Source organism: Clarias gariepinus, chromosome 21 (genome assembly GCF_024256425.1).
Source record: "Clarias gariepinus isolate MV-2021 ecotype Netherlands chromosome 21, CGAR_prim_01v2, whole genome shotgun sequence".
Lineage (NCBI taxonomy): Eukaryota > Metazoa > Chordata > Actinopteri > Siluriformes > Clariidae > Clarias > Clarias gariepinus.
In genome coordinates this window covers 8,069,727-8,096,355 of record NC_071120.1, presented here as the reverse complement: position 1 = coordinate 8,096,355, position 26,629 = coordinate 8,069,727, and the positions used below count along the sequence as shown (strand labels likewise).

Here is a 26,629-nt window from a genome sequence, read left to right as displayed (position 1 = left end):
ATAATTGCCCCAAATGCAGGGCAGGATGCTTCAGTGCACAAGCTGTCTGGTCTCAACGATGCTCACTCTGCACTAGTGAACATTATTAAGAATGATTAACAGTTTGTCAGTTTTATGTAGTGAAAAAAAAAGTATTTTGGCATATTTAATAGACAAAGATTTTCAGTAAAACATTTGTAGTCCTAAGTGTCATTAAAGTTGTTGTGTAATGTTTATCAGAGAAAGCATTTTATCCTGAAAAGGACAATAGTTATGATTGACACAATGTCAAGCAAAGTGGAAATGTCAGGATATTTTATACAAACGCTCTTCTGCTAAGACTTTCTTTCTCATTTGAAAAGGGTCTGTGACAAGCAGGAGAATCTGGTCAGTGAAGTGTCCTGATGGTAATAGTAAGATTAAGTAAGATAGATAGTAAGAGTCATGTGGCAGGAGCCACCTACTGTAGTGAATTATTTAATATTCCTTTGCATGTTAATGATTGCACAGAATAGCAGTGAGTTTATTATCAAATTTATTTTACATTTCATGCATAATTTTGTCTAACTCATCAAAAGTTCTGTGTACAGTACATTCCAGCCACCTGTGAGCTATTTACTATACTGGCCCTGAAATACTATAACCTGGACTGGTTTTTCAGCAGTTTTTGAGCACTTTTTGGCTGGTCAGCAAGTAAGTGATGGTTACTATGAGAAACCTAAAATGTGGAACTTTTTTACTGCAACATTTCATGTGTAATTTTATTATTTTTGATGTTTTTAATTGTTCAATGTGTGTAGTAAAAAAAAAAAAAAAAAACGGTGGTGTGAAATTTCCCTCTGGGATTAATAAAGTTCTTTGAATCTTGAATCACTCTCTCATCTTCTATACTGCTGTATTCAGGGTTGCAGGGACCTGGAGCCTATCCCAGAAGACTTAGGGCACGAGGCAGGGTACACACTGGACAGGGTGCCAAACCATTGCAGAGTGCGCACACATACACACTCACCCACTATGGGCAATTTGGGAACGCGCGGGGAGAACATGCAAACTCCATGCACGCAGACAGGAATCAAGCCTGGCTGGGAATCAAACCCAGACCCTGGAGGTGCAAGGCAACAGTGCTAACCACTACACCACCATGCCGCCCTGGTGTGAATCAGTGAGTCTGAATTATTAAATCTCACCCTTGTTGATGAAGTCTGAAAACATGGTTCCTTTTTGTGGTTGGAAAGCATTTCCTGCAATGCTTTAAAGGGTTAAGTAGAACACTCTGATTTGGTTCCACGTCCCATATTGGAGAACTGCTCAAAGATGAAATACTAATGAAGTAATTCACACCACAACAACTTACACAGAGACCACCCGAGCATTTGATAATATTTTTAAGTGGGTAAGTGTTTTGAAAAAGAAAGCATGTTACACTTAGAATAACATATTTTGCTTTGTGAAATGTGTGCAACATTTTTTCCAGAAACCACACAGTACCCTTACCTTGTGTATGTATTTTTAACAATAATTAATTTCCTCATTCACTCACTCATTCAAAGTACAGTGGAACCTTCGATTACGAGCATAATTTATTCCGGAAGCGGGCTCATATTTCAAAACCCCTCGTAAGTCAAATTGAATTTTCCCCTAAGAAATAATGGAAACTTAAATTAAGCCTGCCCTGTACACTAATTTTCTTGTATGTTGCCCTCACAGATTCCTGCAGCTAAGCTTGGATGTACATTTACATTCCAATAAAGGTTACTGATGACATGCCTCTGAGGTTTTACTTTTTGCACAATTAAAATACTTATAGGCAACTAGTTTTCATATCTTCTTCTCTATAAAACATGTTAATGCTCAGTAGTACACATATATGGTTCTTTAATGTATTTGCATTGTACTAAAATGCATTCTTTTTCAATTGCCATATACAGTATCCCAAATAACTATGGCCGTTAAAAAATACAACAAAAAAACAACACATTTTTCTTTTTTTTATGAGGTGTTAGTGCAGTATATAGGCTTGTGGCACAGCCTAAGCTTTTACTCTTAATGACTTTTCCCCCTCACGTTACTTTTACTTTTATACTTTAAGTAGTTTTGAAACCAGTACTTTTACACTTTTACTTGAGTAAAAAGCTTGAGTTGATACTTTAACTTCTAAAGAAGTCTTTTTAAACCCTAGTATCTATAGTTCTACTCAAGTAATGAATTTGAATACTTTTAACACAACTGGTGTGAAGGCGAAAGTAGGAGAAGTCTGTGTGTCTGTCTGTGTGTGTGGCATGGACAGACACAAAGAGCAGGGTGATATAGAGAGAAACCACTCTAATGAGACTTGCTTTTGCTTTACATGCGCACTGTACGCACACGCATACAGACACAAAATAAAATATGTTTTACGCACACACATATGGTCACAGTGTTATAGTAAAAAGTACTTGCATGCACAGATGTTAATTATACCAGTAAGAGACAAACACTAAGACCCAGCAGGGGAGACGATTACCCACAATTGTGCAGTGCAAGAGAGAGAAAAAACATTGGCTCACTTTATGATCACGTGACGTCAAAACAAGAAGCGCATGCGTGATACATGATACTCGGTCCTCTTGAACCAAGACTTGCTCGTTTTTCAAGTCAAAATTTAGTAAAATCTTTGCTCATCTTGCAAAACACTCGCAATCTGAGGTTTCATTATACTGCTTATCCTACGCAAGCTCACGGGAGGCTTGGAATTCCTGAAATAAGGTGAAGTGGCTAAGAGGTTTAATATCTATTTAAGATTTCATGTACATATTTTTTCTAAATGTTTTGATTATTTTAGATGCAAAAATGTGATTATAGTGTTGGATTATCTTGATTAACATTATTTCCTATGGAAAACGTATTTCACAATACAAAGTTTTGCCTAAAAAAAAGCACCTCCAGAACGAATTAAATCATTATGCCAAGGTACAACTATACATGTCAGTATTTACAATGATATTAAAATTCCATTTAAAAGTATTTAAAGGGCAACATGCTTGCTTAAGAGAGAATCGCTTACAGATATTCACAAAGATGCCCAATCCAACTTTATATAAGGTATCTTTACTTTTTCTTTCTTTTTTCCTCCTTTAATTATTATTATTATTATTATTATTATTATTATTATATTTATTATTATTAGTGCTGACATTTAGAGTATGTTCCTCATGCCTCAGAGTGAGTACTGTTTCATGGAAAAGGATGCATGAAAATCTTATTTCTGGTAAATGGGATGACAGTGTGATTAGACATACCAATCTAAGGACGTGGGGAAAGAGATAATATTCCAGCTCTTTTATGCAAGTCATATAATTTGTCTCGACTGATACACATTGACTTGCTTTCACTTTCTGTTCCATTGATGTTTTTCCCGTTAAAATCACTGATCTGTCACTTAAACTGTATAAAATCAAACTCTCATTCTAATGAACACTGTATTATTATTATTAGTAGTAGTAGTAGTACTAGTAGTAGTAGTATTATTTTAAGTTAAATTGTTTGCTCTGACTTTGATTTCATGCTGAGTGTGTTTGCTGATAGACATGTAGGCCACCAGGCCTCTTCATTAAGGTTGTTTTCTCTCTCTCTCTCTCTCTCTGTCTGTTCCTTTTTCTTTGTTTCCTTGTGTGTGTGTGTGTGTGTGTGTGTGTGTGTGTGTGTGTGTGTGTGTTCCTCTTTGATGGAATGCCAATCCTTTAGTTCCAGCCTGAACTGGTTGGAAAGCATGATCATACAGATACATACATTATGTTTCATATTTCATCCAGAGAAAGCCAGGAAACATGTTGGATTGTTAAGTCAGGCTGAGTGTATAATGTGAGATGAGAGTGAGACAGAAGACATGATGAGAGTGGATTTAAAACACACAAACTTTATAGATTGCAGTCTTTACACATTGTATACATTTTAAATCATCCAAGCAGAGAATAAAATACTCAGTTTTGCGCTATAAGAAAATAATCAAGGTTGGTGCATGTGATAAAAAGTAGAGTTAATGTTACCAGCCCAAAGTTGATTATTTTCCTAAAAGAGCATCTTCTGGAGTGATTAATTTCAAGAATTTGCCATTTATTTGAATTGACAATCAGTTGTCAAATAATATTAAATAATAATATTGAATGCTGTTGTTTAGAATGATCAGAGTTTATGATATAATTTCAAGTGCAGTGCATAAGAATGATTATTATTATTGCATGTTTTATTCAATTATATCATACTGTAATGTACTGTACAGTATATACTGAAACATGCGCACACCAACCATTCATGAAATCAACCATTGTCCAACAAGCAGCAATTTTTCAGCTAGGAGAATATCCAGACCTGACATGAAGGCTAGACTTCACATTTATTTCAAGTTAACATTCATGTTCTCAGTTACTGAGGTATTTTTTTTTACAATGTGATTTCCTCACACTCTGGGAGGTGTGACAAAAAAATGTGACTAAGAGGGTGAAACGGGTTCGACCCTTTGTTGCATAGGTAGCACCATAAAGCACAGACACGAGGAGAGGTCTTACGGGAAAAAGGGTAAAAAGGGTAACACAAACAGTCACATGCTGACTGGAGCAGGACCTGATATGATGTCAACTACTATAGCTGAATCACCTTATTTTTGAACGTGAGATGCTTTTCTGCTCACCACAGATGCACAGAGTTGTTATCTGTGGCTTTCCATAGTTTTCTTTTGATTGTGTAAAGCTGCTTTGCGACAGTGACAACTGTTAAAAGCGCTATACAAATGAAATTTAATTGACTTCTTAAACCAGTGATTGGATCATGGAGGAGGTTTACAGGTTTTTCAATGTGTATTGTGGCCACTAAGTGTATATTCTGTCCATTGTCTGTATTTATTTATTTATTTATTTATTTTAAGTTAACATTCATGTTCTCAGTTACTGAGGTAATTTTTTTTTACAATGTAATTTCCTCAAACTCTGGGAGGTGTGTTATTTCATATATAGCTAGTGAGCAAGGAGTGAGCAAGGAGCGTTCTTAGATTTGGACGCATGCCCATCACAGGCACACGTCGTGACAGAGGGGGACAAAGAAATTGATGATGAAAAGGGGGTTGGTGGATAAACTAGAGCTTGTTTATTAGGGCTTTGTTCTGTATGAACAATGTTTACCTGAGAAAGTAAAGGCTGCATGTCATGCCACCTTATAGAAATAAATGAGAATGCTATGTCAGATCCACAACGTGGCATTCAGGTGCTCAGATGTCAGATGACACACTCCAAACTGCCCATAGCTGGTTTGTACCAGCCAAGCCACTGACTACCAGAATGATAAGCTTAAAGGCTATACGCTAGCGCTCCTCCTTCCCTCACTGGCTTTTATCCCAAACCAAACCCTAAACCTGGGCACACCTCAACACTCAACATTAAAACACAACTTGTCTCAGATGTTACATTATCGTGCTATCCAAACAAATGCTTGTGATGGAACTAGCCATCGCCTGACGCCAGCATGAAGTCCTGAGATAATGAGTTTATAAGCATAGGTGTTGTTATGATTTAATTAAGCTCTTATCTTCACAATAAATGAGTTTTGAGTGAACTGGTTTATACCAGAGTTTTATGCCACGTAGCAGGAAAACAATAAATCCCAGCTGGCCAAGAGAAACCTGATCCTCTTTACATAGTGCTTTATTTCAGTTTGAGTGTGTGATGCAGTGAAACAGAACCTCACCACCCAGCTGAAAATCAATAAACACTGGAACCGGTTACGAGTGAATGTCTGAGTTAGCAGCATCTTTGTCCTTATAAATCTAAATAATTTAGCTAATTTCATCTGATTGCCATGCTAATGATACAGCTAAGTATTGCCATATGTTTTGACTATATTTCTTACATTTGATTGGTCAGAAAATCACTGTTTAATACACAGTTTTCAAATCCTGTGAATGAGCTGTTACTACAGTATAGAAACATCTATACGACCCTATGTCACCAAGACTAGGAATCGAAATTATATTGAATTGCTCTTGGTTGACTATATTTCAGCTTTTAATACAAAAATTCCCTCCACGCTCACCACCAAGCTGAAGGTCTTGGGACTCTGCCCACCACTGTGTCAGTGCATCTCCAACTTCCTGACAGGCAGTACAGTTGGGCATGCCCGTGTCTATTTATGTGGTCCCCTAAGCCCCCTGTTCTACTCACAGGACACCTACAGTACTGTATGACTGTATCGCCACTACCAACTTCACCATCATCAAGTTTGGTAAGGACACTGTTGTATTGACCTGAGCCAATGTAACAACCTCCTCCAAGAAAAAGGAATTGGAAGTGAACTTCAGCACAAAGCAGCAGTGGAACTACCAGCCCATATCATAACTGAGACCCCAGTGGAGAGAGTGGCCAGCCAGCTTTTGGAACCTTAGTGTTCACATCACACAGTGCCTGTCACATCAACACTGTGGTGAAGAATGCCCGGCAGCGCCTCTTCCACTTTAGACATGTAAAAGACTTTAGCCTTCCATCCAAGTTGCTAAGAAACTTTTACTCCTGCACCATAGAAAGCATCCTGACAGGACACATCACAGCCTGGTTTGGGAGCACCAGAATGAAGGCCAGACAATCTCTACAGAGGGTGGTGTGATTAGCTGAGCGCATCATCCAAACCAAGCTCCCTGACCTGACCTCAAGTTTAGGGAGTACAGGAAGGCCAGTAAGGTAGTAAAGGATCTTAGTCACACCACAAAAATGGACTGTTCTCTCTGTTGCAGGCGGGAAAGCATTTCCACTCCCTGAAGGCCAACACAGAGATATCGAGGAGGAACTTCTTCCCGCCGTCTATTCAAGCCCAGAACACCAATAAGGATTGTCTTTGGCCCATATTAACTAAGCATCTCAGAATCACTCATACTAATTTAGCTTAAAGTTTATTTAGGACTAAAGATATTTCTAGCTTAGAGTAGTAAAAATGTATAGATTCGTAACTCAGCTCTATGAAGTTATCCTAATTAGACTGCTCCAATCACAACTGTTTAAAGCTCCTATAATAGAGCTGTGTTAGACTGTTATAATCTGATTAAATGGTTTTGAAAAGAAAGCAAAACTTAAGAGAGGATCAGAGCAATTTGCTTGCAGAGGATGTAGTAAAATATAAATAAATAAGTATAAAAATAATTTACTACACTATAGAAACATCTATGCGACCCTATGTCACCAAGACTAGAAATCGGAATTATATTGAATTGCTCTTGGTTGACTATATTTCAGCTTTTAATACAAAAATTCCCTCCACACTCACCACCAAGCTGAAGGTCTTGGGACCTTCAGTATAAAAATAATTTAAAAATACATAAATTGTAGACAATTATTCATATACTGTGGAACCTTGGATTACGAGCATAATTCGTTCCTGAAGTGGGCTCATATTTTAATACACTCGTAAACCAAATTGGATTTTCACATGAGAAATAATGAAAACTCGAATTATTCGTTCCACAGTCCGAAAAAATAAATACATAAAAATAAGTAACACAAAAAAGAAAGTAAAAATAAAACAACTTTTTTTAACTTGCACTTTACCTTTGAAAAAAGTAAAAATAAATCCCGACAGATAAGTGTTTCCGTTTGTGCGCGCAGGCGCTGTGTGTGTGTAAAGCTAAATTAAGGATCCCCCCCTTCTTTCGTCTTAGATAATTCCCTTCCTCCACTCTTTTCACACACACGTGCGCACACAACGAAATTTTTATCAAAAAAATAAACAAGAAATCTTTCGAATGATCCTGGATTAGGCGAAACACTAATGGAATCACTGCTGTAAAGTAAAAATAAAACAAATTAACCTGAACTTTACCTTTGAAAAGAATCATGACACAGCAGTGTTTCTGTGTAAAGAAGAGAATAAGAGTGTATTTTATTTCATTTTATTTTGTAACTTAATTTGCAGCTAAAATATTTTTATACTATTGCAAATAAAAAAAATTATTGTATTTTATACTGCAATTTTTCATTTGTAGTGTTTTTTTTTCTTTTCTTTTTAGGAAACAGATGGTCATATAAGCATTTTACTGCATATCATATGGTGTATGGTTGTCTATGTAAGAAATATTTTTTTTTATTTGATTTAATCTAAGTCAGTTCAATTCTTCACCTACTAAAAAATAACCAACACCTTGTTACCAATCAGGATCCAGAATACTGCAGTATTAGACTTATAAGGCATGAGCGCTGCCTTAAATGCAAATCCACTGGTTGGCATGCAAACTACTGAAGCACATCGGTCATGGAGAAAGGAGAAGGGAGGAGAAGGAGAAAGGGCAAATTTCACTGATGTCTGAGGCGTGGGTGTTCAGAGTGCTGTGCAAGTCTTTTTCACCAGAAAAACGTTAATCAGGGTAGAGTTGTTGCCAGATGTTAACAGAGATGTTTCAGCCATTTATTTTGTAAGACTCAGGTTTAAATAAAGAGTGATTTCTAATTGAATCATTGCACTATGATTAATTGCTAATATAGGGGATCTGTGTGGAACTTGTTCTTTTGGGGTTCTTAGAAGTCCTGCATATACTGTAAGTTGTATATATGGACAAGTACAACTTATTCTAATTACATGATATAATATTTAATTCATTTGTATTTAACTGTATTATAGTTGCTTAACTAATCACCATGATAAACCCAATATCCATGAATTCCACTTGTGGGATTTTACACCATCGTGGTTCACAAGTACTGATGTAATTAAACTGGTTCACAAGTACTGATGTTATTAAACTTAATTAGCCTATTATTCAAAGTTCAACTAAAAGGATACTACCAACTCAGATGAAGTGCATCAGAATGATCACAAGGATTTAAACAAACATTAATAATTTATTGTAAAAAATTAAAAAGTGTGAAAAATGCATGACAAATGTCAGAGCATTGTATTATTAACATTTATATAAATAATAAAAAGGCACATGTCTTAACGCAGGAGCTTGTGACTGCACATTACTCTATGTGCCAGTAGTCCATTAGCCTTTGCAAAAGTTCATGAAAAGTTTCTGGAAGTTCCTTCATGCGTTCCTGTATGATGTGCATTAATTAAAGCTGAGCTTCATCTCAGAACTGCTGTTTGTGCTTCATCATCACAGCATAGCACCGGCACTTCACCCGCCGGTAAAACCGTCCATTTTAACGCATTTCTGGACCTTTTGGTTTGCCATATGCGGTGAGCGCCTCTCTCTCTCTCTCTCTCTGGACACTGAAAGTTTTCCCTCCGTGTCCCTGAGCGCCATGTGAACTCGGAGTCGGTTCCCCGCTCGGTTCTGTCCTGCGGCTCTTCTACCGGAGCCGTGTGAAGTGCATCCTCAGCGCAGCTTCAGGAGGCCGCGGAGTGAGCGCGCGATCTGCAGGAACTTGTCCTTCTTGCGCTGCTTGAGCGCCATCAGAGCGCGCGCCGTCTCGTCAGGGTCGTTATCGCACGAGAAGATGCTCCGCGCGCGCTCCTCGGCCTTCGCGTCGCCCGCCTTGCGGAAGAGCCGCACGAGCGCATCCTCTCTCACGTGCTCGAAGATGTTGGGGACCGCGCGCTTGCGGCAAGCCGTGTCGAAACGGTTAGCGTGTGCGGACGGACACACCCGGCAGCTGTCTGACCTCGTCGTGTAGCTCGACATCTTTCTCTGCTGTCTGTTCCACTGAGACTTTCTGTTCCCCTGCGGCTGCGGAACTTTCTCTTTGTTCTCGCCAGTTCTCGAGACTATAAACGAGATTTTATTCCGCGCGCTCTGTGTGCTCGCTCGAGGCTGAGTGAAGCATACGGCGCAGCGCTCGCGCTATTTATATCCCGAGGCGCCGCTTACGAGAATTGCGTCACGTAGCCTTTTGACACGCCCCTTTTCTCTTTATCGGAATTCAAATGAATATATAAATAAATAAACTGTTAAATATGGAAAGTAATAAAATACATAATAGTATATATACACTGATCCCAATATTGAGTAGCCCTCCTTCACCCCAAAAACAATTATGACTTGATCTTGATTTGAGTGACTTTGACAGGAGCCAAATTGTGATGGCTTTACCACTGGATCAGAGCAACAACAAAACTGCGGCTCTTGTGTAATGTTCCTGGTCTGCAGTGGTCAGGACATACTGTACCAACAGTGGTGCAAGGAAGGAAAACTGATGAACTGGTGACAGGGTCATGAGTGGCCATGGCTCACTACTACACATTAGTTGTTGGTTGTAATAAAAAGGTGCCAGAACACACAGTGCATCACTGTTATGGTGGCGAAAGGGAGGGGGACCTACTCAATATTAAGCAAGTGGTCATAATGTAATGGCTGATATTGTATTTGATTATAAATGAAATAAAAGTCTAAGTAATACCATTTTAAAACTCTGCAATTTAAAATAAATTCAGCTAAGGGAATTTGCATCGTTACAGCAGTCAGTTCACATAAGTAAGCAGCAAACAAGGATTCTTGCACTTGTTTGCTGCTTAATTGTGGTTTATTATGTAAATCTATCTATCTATCTATCTATCTATCTATCTATCTATCTATCTATCTATCTACCTACAGTATTTTTTTTTTATTAATAACTATGTTTTCTATTATGCCCTATTTAATATTATTTATTAGGATTATCATGATTTTCAAGCATTTTTCCTTTTTTCCCTAATGTAAATATTTGGCTTAATTCATTAGGATTATTTAGTGTTTAATTAGTTTTACCATGTTTTACTATTTCGTATATTATTATTTACTAACTTCACACTCACATATGATTGGCTGGTGTCACTGTGATTGACAGGGGACTGGATCAATATAATGTAAGACATAATGTAATGTATCATTTTTAAGTGTTTAATTAATTTACGATTTTCTGAGTCTTAATGCATTAATGTTAATGCTAATTACATGTGTTTATCAGGGTTAAGCATCCTTATCATTTTTAAGGCTTTGGACTCTGGATAGGGTACATTAGCTTCATCAGAAGAACTGAAGAGTCTGCGAAACTACTGCCATCTGTCTTTATCAGCAAAAACTCTTTAAACATTGTACACATTTAAACATTGATCTCTGACAGTTCTAACGTTACTAATACTTTCGTAATTCTGTCAAAGGTCGTACTGGGCTTTAAATGAGAAAAATGCTCTCCCATGATGGTGTGCTATAAATATCTCCTACTAGTTCATTTGAAACGGAAAACAGCCTTTTAGGTTAATTGTTTATATCCTGTCTGAAATCTACAGTACAAACAACCAAGCCTTTCTCAACATACTGTATGGGTGCGGATGATATTTATACAACATGAATGTAAAACAGCGTTAGTTCTTGCTTTTTTCCTGGGTAGTTTGTGTTTTAAATGTTGTTGTTTTTTTCCTTTTGCCTCTGTCAGCAACCACAATTCAAACAACTGAATAGAGACTTTAGTCAAATTAGTCAAATAATAGAAATCTCCAGATTGTGTTAGTGCTAAAAAAAAATGCCACTTATGTAAGTAACTTTAATGCATAGCATTTAAAGAACTGTATTGTTGAACTTTTCTTCTATGCTTCTTGCCTGATTATGTCACGAATTCCCTGGTTCCCCGTCGGCCCCCAGCAAGCGGAAGGAAATGTTGGCGCTGGCCTTGCAAAGCCCAGCCAAACTGTCTTCTGTTAATCATAACAATGGGAGCCGCTTAATTTAACTGAGGTCATGGGCCACCTCAGCAAGGAGACATCGCGCTTTTCTTGGAGTCTAACCAAAAATTACGAGAGGAAGGAATCCAAGTCTAGATAGTGTAACTGTAAGTCTATTGGAAAGTTATAAGGAACAAAGAGATGAAAAATTTACAACAATTATAAACTCATGAGTGTTTTTTTTTTCTTCTTGACATGCTGTATGTTGATCTTCTGTCGACCGCTTTGGTTCCAGATGTTTTTTCTAGTATAGCGCTGGCTTTATCATGCTTATCGTCTCAGAGCAATGGTCCTTTACACACATGCCATGCTTGACATAATTGCTCTCATCTCCACGATATCTGATGGTGGGGGGGATCAGTTGAGCCACTGTGGATATGATGTTACGTGCACAAACCCCAAACAGGATAAATATGTAATTTGATAAAACATTGCGATTGTTGCAGTTTATGACCAGAGAGTTCATGAGCGAATATTCGTATAATTTGTAAAATTATGTGTGTCTCTGTGTTCCTGCTCATATAAATGAACACTTTTTTGTTAAGCAAGAATTTTGCATGTAGAGAGAATCATGCCTGTACTTGCAGGCTGTGGCAAAATTGATGGAATATGTGTGTGTGTGTGTGTGTGTGTGTGTGTGTGTGTGTGTGTGTGTGTGTGTGTGTGTGTGTGTGTGTGTGTGTGTGTGAGAAAGAGAGAGAGAGAGAGAGAGACAGCCAAATTGCCAAGTTCTTACTTGGATTCAACAATTTTATTAACATCATGCACATTTTCCTCCTGGCAAGTACCAAAAACTCCAAGTTGCTCAAGTCTTGAAGACTTTTTCATATCTGCTGTGTTAAAGATGCCCTTTTACCTATGACACTGGAGACTACTTCCATGAATCCTAAATAAACGTCCATTAATTCAGTTATATTGTCGCTATAGACATGCATAAAAAGGAGTACATTTAGTCACATTGTTGAATGAGAGTTTGGGCCACATGGTCAGATTCTTGACAAACAATTCATTTGATTATTTAGTAAACGTCCCATAAGGGGAACATATCAGAGACTCGCGTTTCAGCTGAAAAGTAAGATGGCTGCGTGATGTCGTGATAAATCGTGATGTCATTCTTGGTAAAGTCAACTCAGAAAAAATATATTCTGTCTTATTGTGATGAAGAAATGAAAGCAGTCCTGATAATACTGTATGTGTCAACCCTGAGCTCAACTAGTAAATGATAATGTAGTTAGTCAGCATGGCATCCTTGGACTTAGAACTTGTATAAGGATATCCTTAGACAATGCACAACCTTTGTTGTGACATAAAAGAGTAAAATGTGACTTCAGCAACAAAATTCAAATATGAGAAACCTTTGGCCTGGTATCATCAGAAGTGAACTGAGTGCAAGTGCAAAAACCTTGAGGCTACAAGGTTCCAAATAACCACTCTTTACAAATGTGATAAGCAAAAAAAAAAACATCTCAGAATGCATAGGACAAGAATTCAAGAACTTTCTTCACCAAGCACCAAATTGTAGGCTGAAAGTTAAATAGACATTTTCCAATCTAGCAGGTCAAGATTAGCTGGCTCAGGTGTGTTAGAGTAACACCAGACCTCAAGATCAGTAAGAAAAAAGCTCTAAAGCATCCTGTCTTGTGAAATCTTGGATTAAAAAAGAGATTTATTTTTAGACTGCTGTGCAAGAAAAACAAGCCTTTCCAAGAAAAAATGTGAAAGAAATATGGTAATTGGCAACATGTGAAAGAATCCAGGCCCAAAAATAATCCCCGGTGTTAGTCACTATGTGTTTTTAAGCAGATTAAAAAAAAAAAATGCTGGCTACAAAGTTCTTGTTTTAAGGAAAGTATGAGACATACGTCCTAATTACAGCCCCGCTCCTGGAGGCCTTGCTGGTGCTGATGTGGGTGCTTTCCCAAGCAAAGCACCCACATGATTTAGGACTAGGCTCATTGAGAACTGAAAGCTGAAGTTCTTCTAGCATGAACTCCAAGAACATGTTAGTGTTGGCAAACGGCAATCAAATACTTTGTACAAACAACGTGCAATTGATTTATCCTCACTTCCTGTTTTGTGTGACATGTGGCGTTGAGTTAGTTTGTTGTGGATAAGACAGCAAGGCTAAAAAAATATTTATGCATATGTTGACATCATCCTGAGAAAATGGCTTACTCACTTGTGGGTTAAGCTAGTAGGCCATCTTAACAAGCAGAAACTTCTTTTCCAGATTCCTTAATTTTTGATGAAAATTGTGACAGTTGTATTATTCTTATTATTATTCTTATTATTATTATTATAATTATTATTATTATTATTATTATTATTATTATTAATAGTATTATTGAAATATTTTTTTTACACTATCATTGTAGTCATTACAGTAGTTGTCATACTTTAGACTTTTTTTCTTTCTATGAGGGGGGGACTGAATTTTAATTGCAGAAATAATTCTTAATATTCATTCATCTTGGGCACCTATAATCCTGCTACTGGTGCATAACTGATAATCAATGTTATTAATTTCATATTTAATTTTATTATTTGGTGTTAATGTTATGGCTAAGTGGTTGTATGAGGAAGTCTGGAGTGGCAGAGGAGTATGTTAGAGTGGTGCAGGACATGTATGAGAGCTGTAAGACAGTGGTGAGATGTGCTGTAGGTGTGACAGAAGAGTTCAAGGTGGAGGTGGGTCTGCATCAAGGATCGGCTCTAAGCCCCTTTTTGTTTGCTCTGGTAATGGACAGGATGACAGATGAGGTTAGACAGGAGTCTCCATGGACTATGATGTTTGCAGATGACATTGTGCTTTGTAGCGAGAGCAGGGAACAGGTGGAAGAAAATTTGGCGAGGTGAAGGGCTTCTCTGGAAAGCAGAGGAATGAAGGTTAGCCACAGTAAAATGGAATACATGCGTGGGAACGGTAAGGATACAGGGAGCAGAGGTAAAGAAGGTGCAGGACTTTAAGTACTTAGGGTCAACAGTCCAGAGCCACGGAGAGTGTGAAAAGGAGGTGAAGAGGCGAGTACAGGCTGGTTGGAATGGGTGGATGGGCAGGTTGAAAAGTTTCAGGTGTGTTGTGGGATATGAGTATCAGGGAGAATTAAAGGAAAGGTGTACAGGACAGTGGTGAGACCAGCGATGCTCTACGGCTTAGAGACAGTGGCACTGAAGAAAAGACAGGAGGCAGAGTTGGAGGTAGCAGAGCTGAAGATGTTGAGGTTCTTCTTGGGAGTGACAAGGATGGATAGGATCAAAAATGAGTTAATCAGAGGGACAACCCATGTTAGATGTTTTGGAGATAAAGTCAGAGAGGCCAGATTGAGGTGGTTTGGACATGTGCAGAGGAGATATTGTCAGACAGGAGGTCTAGAGGAAGACCAAAGAGGAGATTTATGGATGCAGTGAGAGAGGACATGAAGTTAGTTGGTGTGAGAGAAGAGGATGCAGAGGATAGGGTTAGATGGAGGCAAATGATTCGCTGTGGCGACCCCTGAAAGGGAACAGCCGAAAGTCAAAGAAGAAGTTATGGCTGAGTGGTGTATATGGGACACACTTTCTAATTCAATGGTCATTTCTGATTTTATTTCTTTCTACACTGTAAAAAGGCGACGCTGAAGGCATCTAAAATATACAATAATCACCAAAGTGATATAGATATAAATAGTGGAATTGTCAGAGGTAGAATTTAAATACCGTGCATCTCAAGGACATCTGGTTTAAACCAGTTTAGGATGAACATATTTTGTTCACTAAACAAAAACAGACTAAGGTATTGCATAGCATGTAAATGTTCTATCAAACATTAAAAGCTAGCAGGGATGATCTTTCTGTTTGCTACTTGACCTGGGGGATTTTTTTCAACAGGAAGTTTCTGGTGAGGGGTGTGGTCTTTCAGGAAGCGTAGCACCTCTGGGCACTGTTACCCACATGAATTCTCTATATCTGTAGCACTGTGTTTAATCAGGTTTAATGATCTGCGAAACAGTTGGTGATGTAAACACAGTGAAAATGCCAGCGTGATGCCTCATGGTTTACCGGAGCTGCTGCACAGTTGTTTAGAAAGCAAGGATTAAGGAGATTGTTGTCGGCAATGCTCTGACCAAAACAAGATGGTCAACAGGAATTACCTGCAATGTCATACTTAAGGGGTGTGACATCTGCTCCATTCATTTATATATTGTCACAGTCATGCATGTTGATCACAAAGATAACAAAACTAATCCTCTTTTCAGGAGGCCACATTAGAGTTCGGACGGATGGCTGGAAAGCCAATAATAACGCTGCACCAAAGGCGCCAATGACTTCTGGTCATGAGTGAGTGTGTTACCCTACTGCACACACACACACACACACACACACACACAAACCGCCACACATTTACACACACTCTTATCATGACTCAAAAGATCCATGTGTGTGCGGCATAGGTGGCGCATTACTATGCACTCAGTCTGGGCACAGAGTTACAGATAAACCAGTTTGAACTGACTACAGAGTAAAGGCCCTGTCTCAGTCATTCTATCACACACATTGTGAGTGGTCACAGAGTCTCTTCCTCAGGCAACTTCCACTGGTTAAACTGACCTGACTTAATTTATACACACATGCAAGCACACACACACACACACACACACACACACACACACACACAAAACCCAAGTATGCTGTCATGAGAATGCAGAACGTTTAAGATTTTATGAGGCTCTTTTATGAATGTGAATGAGCCTCAACCAAATGAGACAATGTCTTTCCAATGCATGATTGATTATACACATGTACACACACACACACACACACACACTCACAGTGTTGTGGCAATAAGATCGTGCGCAGAGTTAGCCTAGCTTAGGGAATCACATTGTGTTACATACCATGTTTACTTCTGTTTCTTCAGACAAGGTGATGTTTTGGAAACACAAAACCGCCACCTGTCTACGGTTACAGTACTTACTGGGTCAAGATGGTGTGTTTCCCCTGGGACCCATAGCAAGCACAAGAAACTGATGAAAACAAAACTGATGTTTTTTTTTATTTTTTATAATAGTTTAGTTGTAAAAACAATAAATAATTAGTATTCGCTCACCTACCTTTACATACATATGAACTTGAGTAACCCCTAATTCTTAATTTTTCTTTTTTCACTGGTGCGTGGTCATGTTGAAACAGGAAGGGGCCGTCCCCTTGGGAGCATGAAATCCAAAATGTCTTGGTACGCTGAAGCATTAAGAGTTCCTTTCACTGGAGGTAAGGGGACGAGCCCAATTCCTGTGTGCTGGTGTGCAGTCATGTTGAAACCCCGGACCAGTTTCAACATGACTGCACACCAACACACAAAGCAAGCGACACCTTTAGGATGAATTAGACCGGAGACTGTGAGTCAGACCTTCTCGTCCAACATCAGAGTCTGACCTCACAAATGTTCTTCTGGAAGAATGGTCAAAAATTCCAATGAACACACTCCTAAACCTTGTGGAAAGCCTGCACAGAAGCACTTAAGATGTTATAGCTGCAAAGGGGACGGTGCCAACATCATATTAAACACCATGGATTAAGAATTGGATGTTACTCAAGTACATATACAATTGAAAGCAGGTGATTGAATACTTTTGGCAAGATAGATTAACATTTAGGCATTTGGCAGACGCTCTTATCCAGAGCGACTTACATTTTATTTCATTATACATCTGAGCAGTTGAGGGTTTAGCAGTTGAGCAGTCTTAGTGGTGGTGGGATTTAAACCTGAGACCTTCTAAGCCGTAGTCCAATGCAACTACTATATATGTATACATTACACACACACACACACACACACACACATACATATAGTACTTGGATGGGAGACTGCCTGAGAATACCTTTTATTTTCACTTTTATTCCTCTCATTATTCCTCTCCCAATACCATTTTCAAAAAAAAGTTGAGGCTATATGAAGCCATTTACTGTTTTATTCCACAGTGCTTTCTGGGTTTTTGATTCTGATTGGTCAGGTTTCAGAAGTGTAGCTACTAATCAAAGATTTCTAATTAATGCTCTCAGTTTAATACTGTTGTTGTTGTTGTTGTTGTTGTTTCTACAGTAAGTCATTAACACTGCTAATGGGTGAGTAATGACTTTGTGTACCGTCTCGGCTAATGCCTTTAGCATGCCTGCAAGCATAGCGTGGCATGTTTTGTGGTGTGTTTTGAAAAACCCTGCTGTAGGTCAGTTATGTCACCCTGTTATCTAAAGTGGATGATGCAGTTAATAATTAACAAAGAGGCTGTGATAAGTGTTTTTCTTTCTTAATTTATTTTCCTTTTTTACGTAATATGAGTGACCGTTTTTTTGTAAGCAAATGATGAAAATGTCAGGAAGTGCTATAAAGATGACTGCTTGTCTTTTTAAATGGTTTACACCCTCGTCTCGGTGGTCACATCCCCCGAGGTCTGAAAAATCTATTGTTTTAGATCTCTCTCTCTCTCTCTCTCTCTCTCTCTCTCCCCCTTCCCGGACCATTATCCTCCATCACTTTCTACAGAGACTGAGACAAAGTTTGGAACTAGGTCAACTATTGTGCGTCGTGGCTGGAGACCAAGGTCAGGGGTGTAACTCCCTCCCAACAACCTTCAATAAAGTCAAGACACACACACACACACAGTGTGTATAGACCCATGATAATGGATTAATAGTTTTATAGACTGGCCTCAATGGTCTGTAGTGCCAATGCAAAGAGACATAGCTAAACCTGATATCAAAGTGTACAATAAGATTTAAATGATGTTATTAATGAGATAATAGACTATACTGAAAAAATAAAAATTAAAAATTAAAAAGTACTCATAGTTTCTAAAAACATATTACTTTCCTCTGCTTTATATCTGACCCACAGATATAAACGGTATTTCTATGTTTATTAAAGAGGATGTTCACTCTGATTAATTTATTTGTGTTAAGTGTGTTTCCTAAACCTAACCAAAGCATGGGATTATTATTTAATTATTACTTAATTATTAAGCAGGTTATCTAGCCACATCAGACATTCTCTTTATAAGGGACAGATCAAATGGATAGCATTTTATGTGTGTGTGCATGTGAAAGAGAGAGTGAGAGAGAGAGAGAGAGAGAGAGTACAGAAATCAAGAAAGCAGAAGCATCGACATTAACGTCAGAAGCAGAAGCATCTTATTAATGTCATGACTGGTTGAAACTTGTGCAGTGAGAGGAACCGATCCTGCAGATGAATTAAAATGCAGACAAAGCTCCTTGGAATTTCAGACACATAAAAGAAAGAGGGTCAGCAGTCAGCAGTATGCACACACACACACACACACATGCATATATATATATATATATATATATATATATATATATATATATATATATATATATATATATATACTGTATATTATATTATCTAAAGCCTTGTGTGTGTGTGTGTGTGTGTGTAGGTGTGTGTGTGTGTGTGTGTGTGTGTGTGTGTGTGTGTGTGTGTGTGTGATGGTGGCTTAAGATAATGAGGAAAGAGGATCATAGAGCAGTACACACACACATGTCAGATTGGTAATGCTTTCAAAGCCTCTCAAGATGATTAGAGACCAACCACATACACACACTAGCAAGTCAAAATTCGTAAATAATAAAACAATGCATTAATACAGTTGACTTTGTTTCAATCTGAGGCTGCCAATATGTGTGTAGCTTCCTGTTTGAGAGTTAATATTTGCATGTTTTGCATACGTTTTATTATTTATATTTGTGCTTTTTTGCAAGGCAAATAAAGAACTTTATGCTCAGACTATTATGGACGTTTAAGATTTCGGGATAAAATACTTTATAGTGTCGCTACTACAGTAACTATACTATACTATAACTTTACTACATGCATATTAAAATTAGCTGCTGTGCTTGATTGGCTTGTAAGGTCATTAATTTGTCCTAAAGTTCAGCTTTTCTTTGTATCTGGAGTCTGTTTGTATGTCTACATGGTGATAACTATCACAGGCCCGCCTTGAAAAAGTGGTACGTTAAACAGCTTACACAAGACAGTTACACAGTGCACATATGTAACTAACTTTAACACCACTGGCAATGACATCATCCTTTTTATCTGAGCCATGTTTACAGCCATGGTCTAATAAAACATGAAATTGACATTCAACATGTTTAATAAAATATAAAACTGATTAAATTGCTGACATCAAAGGATCTCTTTGGTCTTTTAAACACATACAGTACTGTATGCACACAAATATTTTTTTTACCAAACCGTTTTAGCACCACATTACCTCATTGTTTGTACACACAAGTAAGAAAAAAGGGTAAGTGATTCAGCTCAAGAAACCACATTGGTATTTATATACCACATGCGTATTTAATTCATGTATTTCATTCACTTCAAACACAACACACTGCACACTTTGGCAGATGTGAGAAAAGTTATATACTATATACTATATACTATACTAAAGATATATTTATATTTTAAGACTTTTTATATTTTATTTTATACAAAAAAACTGTATCATTATATGTCTGACATTTGGACTGAGATTTTATAATTGTACAATGGCCTTAAATGCATAACACTTCACTAAAGTGAAATGACAACAACAAAAAAAACTACAAAAGTAGAACTCAAAAGACAACAAAACTATTACACACAAGAGCTAAATGAATAAATAAATACATAAATAAGAATATTATTATTATTATTATTATTATTATTATTAATAATAATAATAATTATATATATATATATTTTTTTTTTTTTTTTTTTTTTTTTATCATCAAGCCCCAAAACTCAAACTAATGACTAAAATCATAATGTCAATGCCCAATGCACATCAACAAAACTAACCACAACAGAAAACTTGAAAATGCAACAGTAAAACTAAAAATATAACAACAAAGGCCAAAAAACTGTATGCAAACTGTATGTAAAATTGTAATAATTACAATTGCAAGCCTAAAAACATCTAAAACTTCAAACTTCAAAAATTTAAAATTTACAGTAAAGCTCAAAATAAAACAGCTAGATTAAAAACACAACAGCAACTCAAAAAATGTAACACAAAAACTAAAAACATATCAAAGCCCAAAATGCTGTATAACATCAAAACAAAAGATTTAACAGCAATCCTTAAAACATAGCAGCAAAACTAAAAACATAACATCAAAGCCCAAAACAAAGAAGCAAAATTTTAAACACAACAGCAAATAGAAATCAAGAACCTCTTTAGAAAAAATTGAGGCAAACGTGTAAATATTAAACTTTTAGCCTATATACTAATAAATGCTGTCAAGTATTGCATATTTGCTTTTTTATCTATTTATTAAAAAGTTTATTTGGTTGTGTAGGAGCATGCAGACACTTTTATACACAATTTTACTTTTGTTGCTATTTTCCAAACTCTACGTGCGGCAAGATCAAACTTTTATCCTAATCTAAACGGTTAGTCTCACCTCCAAAACTCACTCAGACCACCAAATACTTTATACATGTCCCAAAATAATCTTGTTCACCATAACAACAAGTCTCACTCATAAGACAGACAATATCACTCATAACATACTGGCCTATAATACATTAACAGCAGGCAGCATTACATAAATTATAAACTTTCAGTGAAGTTTCACATATACAGTATTAACATTATATAAATAGAATAACACCTTTGTACTTTATTGACTGCAATATGTAAAAAGATTAAATCAGATATGCAGCAATTTACTTCAATATAATTTTTTCTATACTGTATGTTTCCATTCTGTAACTTCTGTCTATTATGAATATTGTACTCTTTTACTATTTTGTAGTAAAGGAATACACTAGTAACAATATAGCACTTATAGTAACTATAGTAACTACAGTAACTATGTTGCTGATTATGTTCTATTTATATAGTTGCTGCTTCCATAGCACATTATGCATTTTGCAACAGAATCTTAACAGACTTTTAATACCATAAATGTTACTATGAGGAAGGGTGCCATTATTTTGGGAATCAGCCAAATCTCATGTGTGGAAAAGTGCACCACTAATGTAACTTCAATTCTCAGGCTGAACACATCCAGGTCTGTTTAATAAGACACATCTGCGGGCAATGTGAGTGTTATGCTCCAAATTCTGGTCATCAGATTGCATGTGCCAGAAGGATGACAGCTTAAAGTGTGCACTTCTTTATAGATGCAACAAGGTTGAAATGTTCTGCACAAATAATCTTCTACAATTGTCTCCAGAATTCATAAACAACAGTCAGTCCTATCGTGTATTTTCTTCGTCTCCTTCTTCTTTTTTAACAGGTTAATTGTATAAGAAAAAAGATAACTTTAAAGGCAGATGAATATGAAAGTATGCAAGATGTACCAACTGAAGTGTGAGATTAGAGAGCCCTCTTGTGGACACAATGAGTAACACACCTCTGGTAGATTTTTGACAGGTCCTTATTCACTTGACACCACCTTTAACATGCTTATTAACCACTGCTTGCAGCATAGCAAGATTCCAGCAGGTTGCCTTCTCTATGCTTACAGATCATTATATTCACAAGACTTTACACAACAGACTTTACACAGTCATTTTAGCTGTTGTCATTATCCATCACACAGCTATGCAAAAATTGATTTATGGCTTATACCTGCTTACATTGCAAACTCAAACAGTGTGTGATTTGTTTGCAAATGGGAAGAAAACTAAGCCTGTTTAATTAGAGATCATGCTTGAACATATTAATTCCTTGAATTGATCGTAGTAATAATAATAATAATAATAATAATAATAGTCTGGAACATGTTCTAGCACGACGATGCACCGTGAGCCTCAAAATATATGTTGTGCTAAGATTGTTATTAAGAAAATACTCCACAGATCCCTGACCTCAACCACTTTAAACAACCTTTTAAATGGAATGTTGACCACACCCCAGACCTCCTCAAATCCCTACCTCATTCATTCATTCAGCCATTTCTCTTGTAGCTAAATGAACATAAATATCCACAGCCATGCTCTAACATCCAAAAGTCAGCAGAATCTAAAAATATAACAACAAAGTTCAAAACTAAAAACAAAACTGCAAAGTTAAAAGCATAACAGAAAAACAAAAACAAAAAAATGTAACAGCAATACTAAAATCACAATTGCAAACCTAAAAATGTAACAGCAACAGCAAAACATAACAGCAGAACAAAAAGCACAACAAACTAAAAACACAACAGTAAAACTATAACATTAATAAAACAGCAAAACTAAAAACCCAACACCAACACAAAAAAATGTAGCCTAACAGTAAAACTAAATATATAATAGTTTAACTAAAAATTTAACAGCAAAACCAAACACAACATTAAACTAAAAAGGATAACAACAAAACAAAAAAAATGTAAAAGCAAAACATAACAACGAAGCGAAAAACTGTATGCAAACTGTATGCAAAATTGTAAAAACTACAATTGCAAGCCTAAAAACATAACAGCAACACAAAAAATTTAACAGTTATATATATATATAGTTATAAATAGTTTTATATATATATGTATATATATATATATATATATATTATTAATGATTGTCCTGGGTGAATGAATTCGGGTGGAATTCTTTTTACAGTCACTGTTTTTCATGCTGTAACTCCTATAATATAAAGTCTTTGATATAAAGTCTTATAAGTGCAGCATCATATATTAGTTTTTCAGGTCTCTCTGTCAACCAATGCACAAAAGTCTATTTTAACTACAATGCAAATGTCCTGCAATTCCTTATTCAACTATGGCTGGAGTAAGGGTAACGCCAGTTTATCTGCTTAAAGCCATCTAATTTAACTCCCACAACTTAGTTTCAATACGTTGTAGTGAAGTTTTAACACTGAATGTTGCTGAATGACTCTGTCAGTCTGGGACAGCCACAATTGTGTCATCGTGTTTACATCAACATAAGAGTAGACCTGTCTATTAGGACAGACTTGTTATCACAATCCCTCAGTGCTCCATATGCAGTAGCACCATAATGTGTCAGCGGCCCAATTTAATCTACAGGGCATTTGGCTGCATTCATACACCCCTAAGAACTAACTTTTTGAATTATTATACAAATACAGTAGATATCCTTACAATACAAAATATTTTTACTATATAACTCTTAACTTCCACCCACATTTTTACAAGAGTTTGCCCGGAGTGGGGTACCCAAATTCAAAGGATCACTGCTCCCACAGACATTTGTGCATGTTGGAAGTCTATAATGTATATAATGGGTTTAACTGTCACAGATTAACACAGACTTGAATTAAGTGTTTTATTTCTAGCTCATTTAGTGCTTATGGTTCATATGAACCTCTTCTAACTCTTTTGAATAACTTATGATGAAATGCTTTGCAAGAGTCAAATCCTGAGATTCGAAGCTTTCTATTAATATATTGTGCTACCATATTGCTTGACAGTTTGATGCATAAAAAGTACATACAATATTCCTGAAGAGTACATTGAACAAAAAACAGGACATATGGGCAAGGACCATTAAGTGTTTAATTCATCAAAAAAAGAAAATAATAATTATATTTATTATATCTGTCTACCCATAACATAACTAATAATACGTTTTCTGATCATTTTGAACCTACTGTAGTTATTTTCAGGAAAAGGAAATGAGAGATTCCTGGAAATTCTGTGCTGCCATGCTATATAACCTGCGTCTTCATCTCCTTTTAAAGCTTTAGGTTAGATGACAGTTATGCATACCATTACCTACTGTACTTGTGGTTACAGAAATTCACACAGACATTGTTAAGATCTCACTAGAGAGTGGAAAGCAGAAAAAGCACTTTCCTGCAGAAACAATACTCATGTCCACAGGCCACAATATGATACGCTCCTCACTCTGTTGAAAAGGGGTATGTCACTCCATATTGTTGAATATTTCCTGAATTATGCAACACACCAGTCATGATGGCCTTTAAGAACTAGGATATTTAATTAGTTATTTTGTGAAGATCTGGTTTGTTAACATTTCTTCCAGATTACCAGCCAATGTGACTGGATGGTGTCAGTTTTAATGCTTAACCATTCATAAGAGAATTTGAAGTGGCGATGTTTTTAGTGTCTAGCACCAGATAAAATTATTCAATGAAAATATTATTCAATAAGAATAAATTTGTGCTACTTTTTCCAGGCATCTTAAAATTTTCTAAGCACTCTAATAGTGTATTTATCCCAGTACCAAAGCGACTTTGAAGAATTCTCGAAACAGATGTCCTGAAAAAAAAAACACACAGTAGGAATAAAACAAGAAACTCTTGCTACTGGAATGAGATATGGTTGACAGAAAGAAGAGTGTCACCTGTGAATCTTTGACCAATCAAAACCAATGTTTAATGTTATCTTAATTATATCACACTTGTTAAATGGAAAAGAGTTTCTGACCTCTGGTTCTTGTATATTAGATGGACTGGACATATATAACGTGGTGCAACCAATCAGGCTCCACAATCTTCATAAGAGCGATTTGGAGGTAAGAGTCCATGGGTGTTAGAAATCTCTCATGGGAATCCATCATAAAAATATTTAATGATTCTGTTAAAAGAGAATTAATTTAAACCTTTTTTTTCCAGTCCACCAGGCCTGACATTAAAATATGTCATGACTCTTGATGGCAAAGACATTGAAATGCATCTAAAGAAAACCAAGTAACTGACCATCTGTTGCAATCTGATAGTATACCCTTCTCTTTCAACAATGCATTAACTACTAACTAAATGAAGTTTGCTTAAAAAAAAGCTATTTAGACAATCTAACCTTTATCTTTTCTTTTACATTTTATTTTTCATTTTTGTGAAGCTGCTTTGAGACAATGACCATTGTTAAAAGTGCTATATAAATAAAATTGAATTTTATTGAATTGAAAACTGCAGATAAATTAGTCCCCCAAACTCTTTGGGTAAATTGTACATTCAGCCAAAGCTAAAAGTGTAGATTGAAGAGTAGACATTGGCACAGACTATATGCCTCCAGCATTTTCCATTGGTGCATTATTTTGCTTTAGGTTGGACAACAAATAGATAGTCATACAGTATCAGTGTGAGACAATTAAAAGTCAAATCATACTGTATATGGTTTGATTTCTCCCAAAGTAAACCCAAAGTAGAACTGCTTTGCAAGGGTGAGGGTGTAATTCAAACTATACAATGATTGTAGATCTTTGTCTTGCAGATTGCAATGCGATAAAGGTTTACACATAGCCATTGGGTCCAGACTATGGACACAGTTTATTTGAAGCTAATCAAATATTAATAAATTCACTCATTTAAACTGAATGAAAAATGCACTTTATTTAAAGTCTTTGTAAGTAGTTTCATTGTAATTTTTAACAATAACACGATTTAACAAAATTTTTCTTTTTCTTTTCTTTGGTCTGAATGTCTTATTTCCTAATTGTATCTGCATAGAAAAGTAAATAAAATAAAAAACAACTATTACTGCTTAAACTTTGCTTTCGTGACCTGAACAGCGATTTTTTGGAAACTCTAAAAAAGCTTTAAAATTCCAGTTAAATTCAGCTGTAAGCTGCTTAAGTATTATTTTGTAGAAGTTTTCAGGAGTTTCCAGTATTTTCTTGAACTTTCTCTTGAACTTTTGACCACATTTATAGAGCATTCCAAAAGTTTCTGGATTTTTCGACTTACCTTCCAGATGCTTCTAGAACAAGTCTAAAACGTATAAAAACATTTTAAAGCTTTTTAGAATTTTCTTGAATTTTTATAACTTTTTAGAACATTTATAGCAATATAAATACAAAAAATGTAAGCTCAACAGTTTATTTAATTTTATAGATTGAATTTAATAGATGAATAACGAGTGATAGTGTTGTGCTAAATTTGTTATAGATAGCATTTACTGTAGAGGCTATAAGCATTCACTAGATGCATTTTGGTGAATTTATCAACTTTGTGGCAACATCTGCTAAAATGGGGGCTTATGAGGCATATTTTCAGTTCATGTTGGGGATCAAGATAAAGTGTTTCGTTTCACA

The 26,629-nt window shown here is 36.4% G+C and overlaps 1 protein-coding gene across 1 annotated transcript; it reads right to left on the bottom strand.

The window, feature by feature from the left end:
* Positions 1-8,906: 8,906 nt before the first annotated feature.
* On the bottom strand, positions 8,907-9,739 carry tcima (transcriptional and immune response regulator a). The gene has a single exon (XM_053481714.1). The coding sequence runs from the start codon at positions 9,611-9,613 to the stop codon at positions 9,308-9,310; it is 306 nt and encodes a 101-aa protein (XP_053337689.1). The 5' UTR covers positions 9,614-9,739; the 3' UTR covers positions 8,907-9,307.
* Between the last annotated feature and the right edge of the window lie 16,890 nt (positions 9,740-26,629).

Excerpts from the sequence above, each read along its gene's own strand:
- tcima (XM_053481714.1), bottom strand. The coding sequence starts at position 9,613 with ATGTCGAGCTACACGACGAGGTCAGACAGCTGCCGGGTGTGTCCGTCC.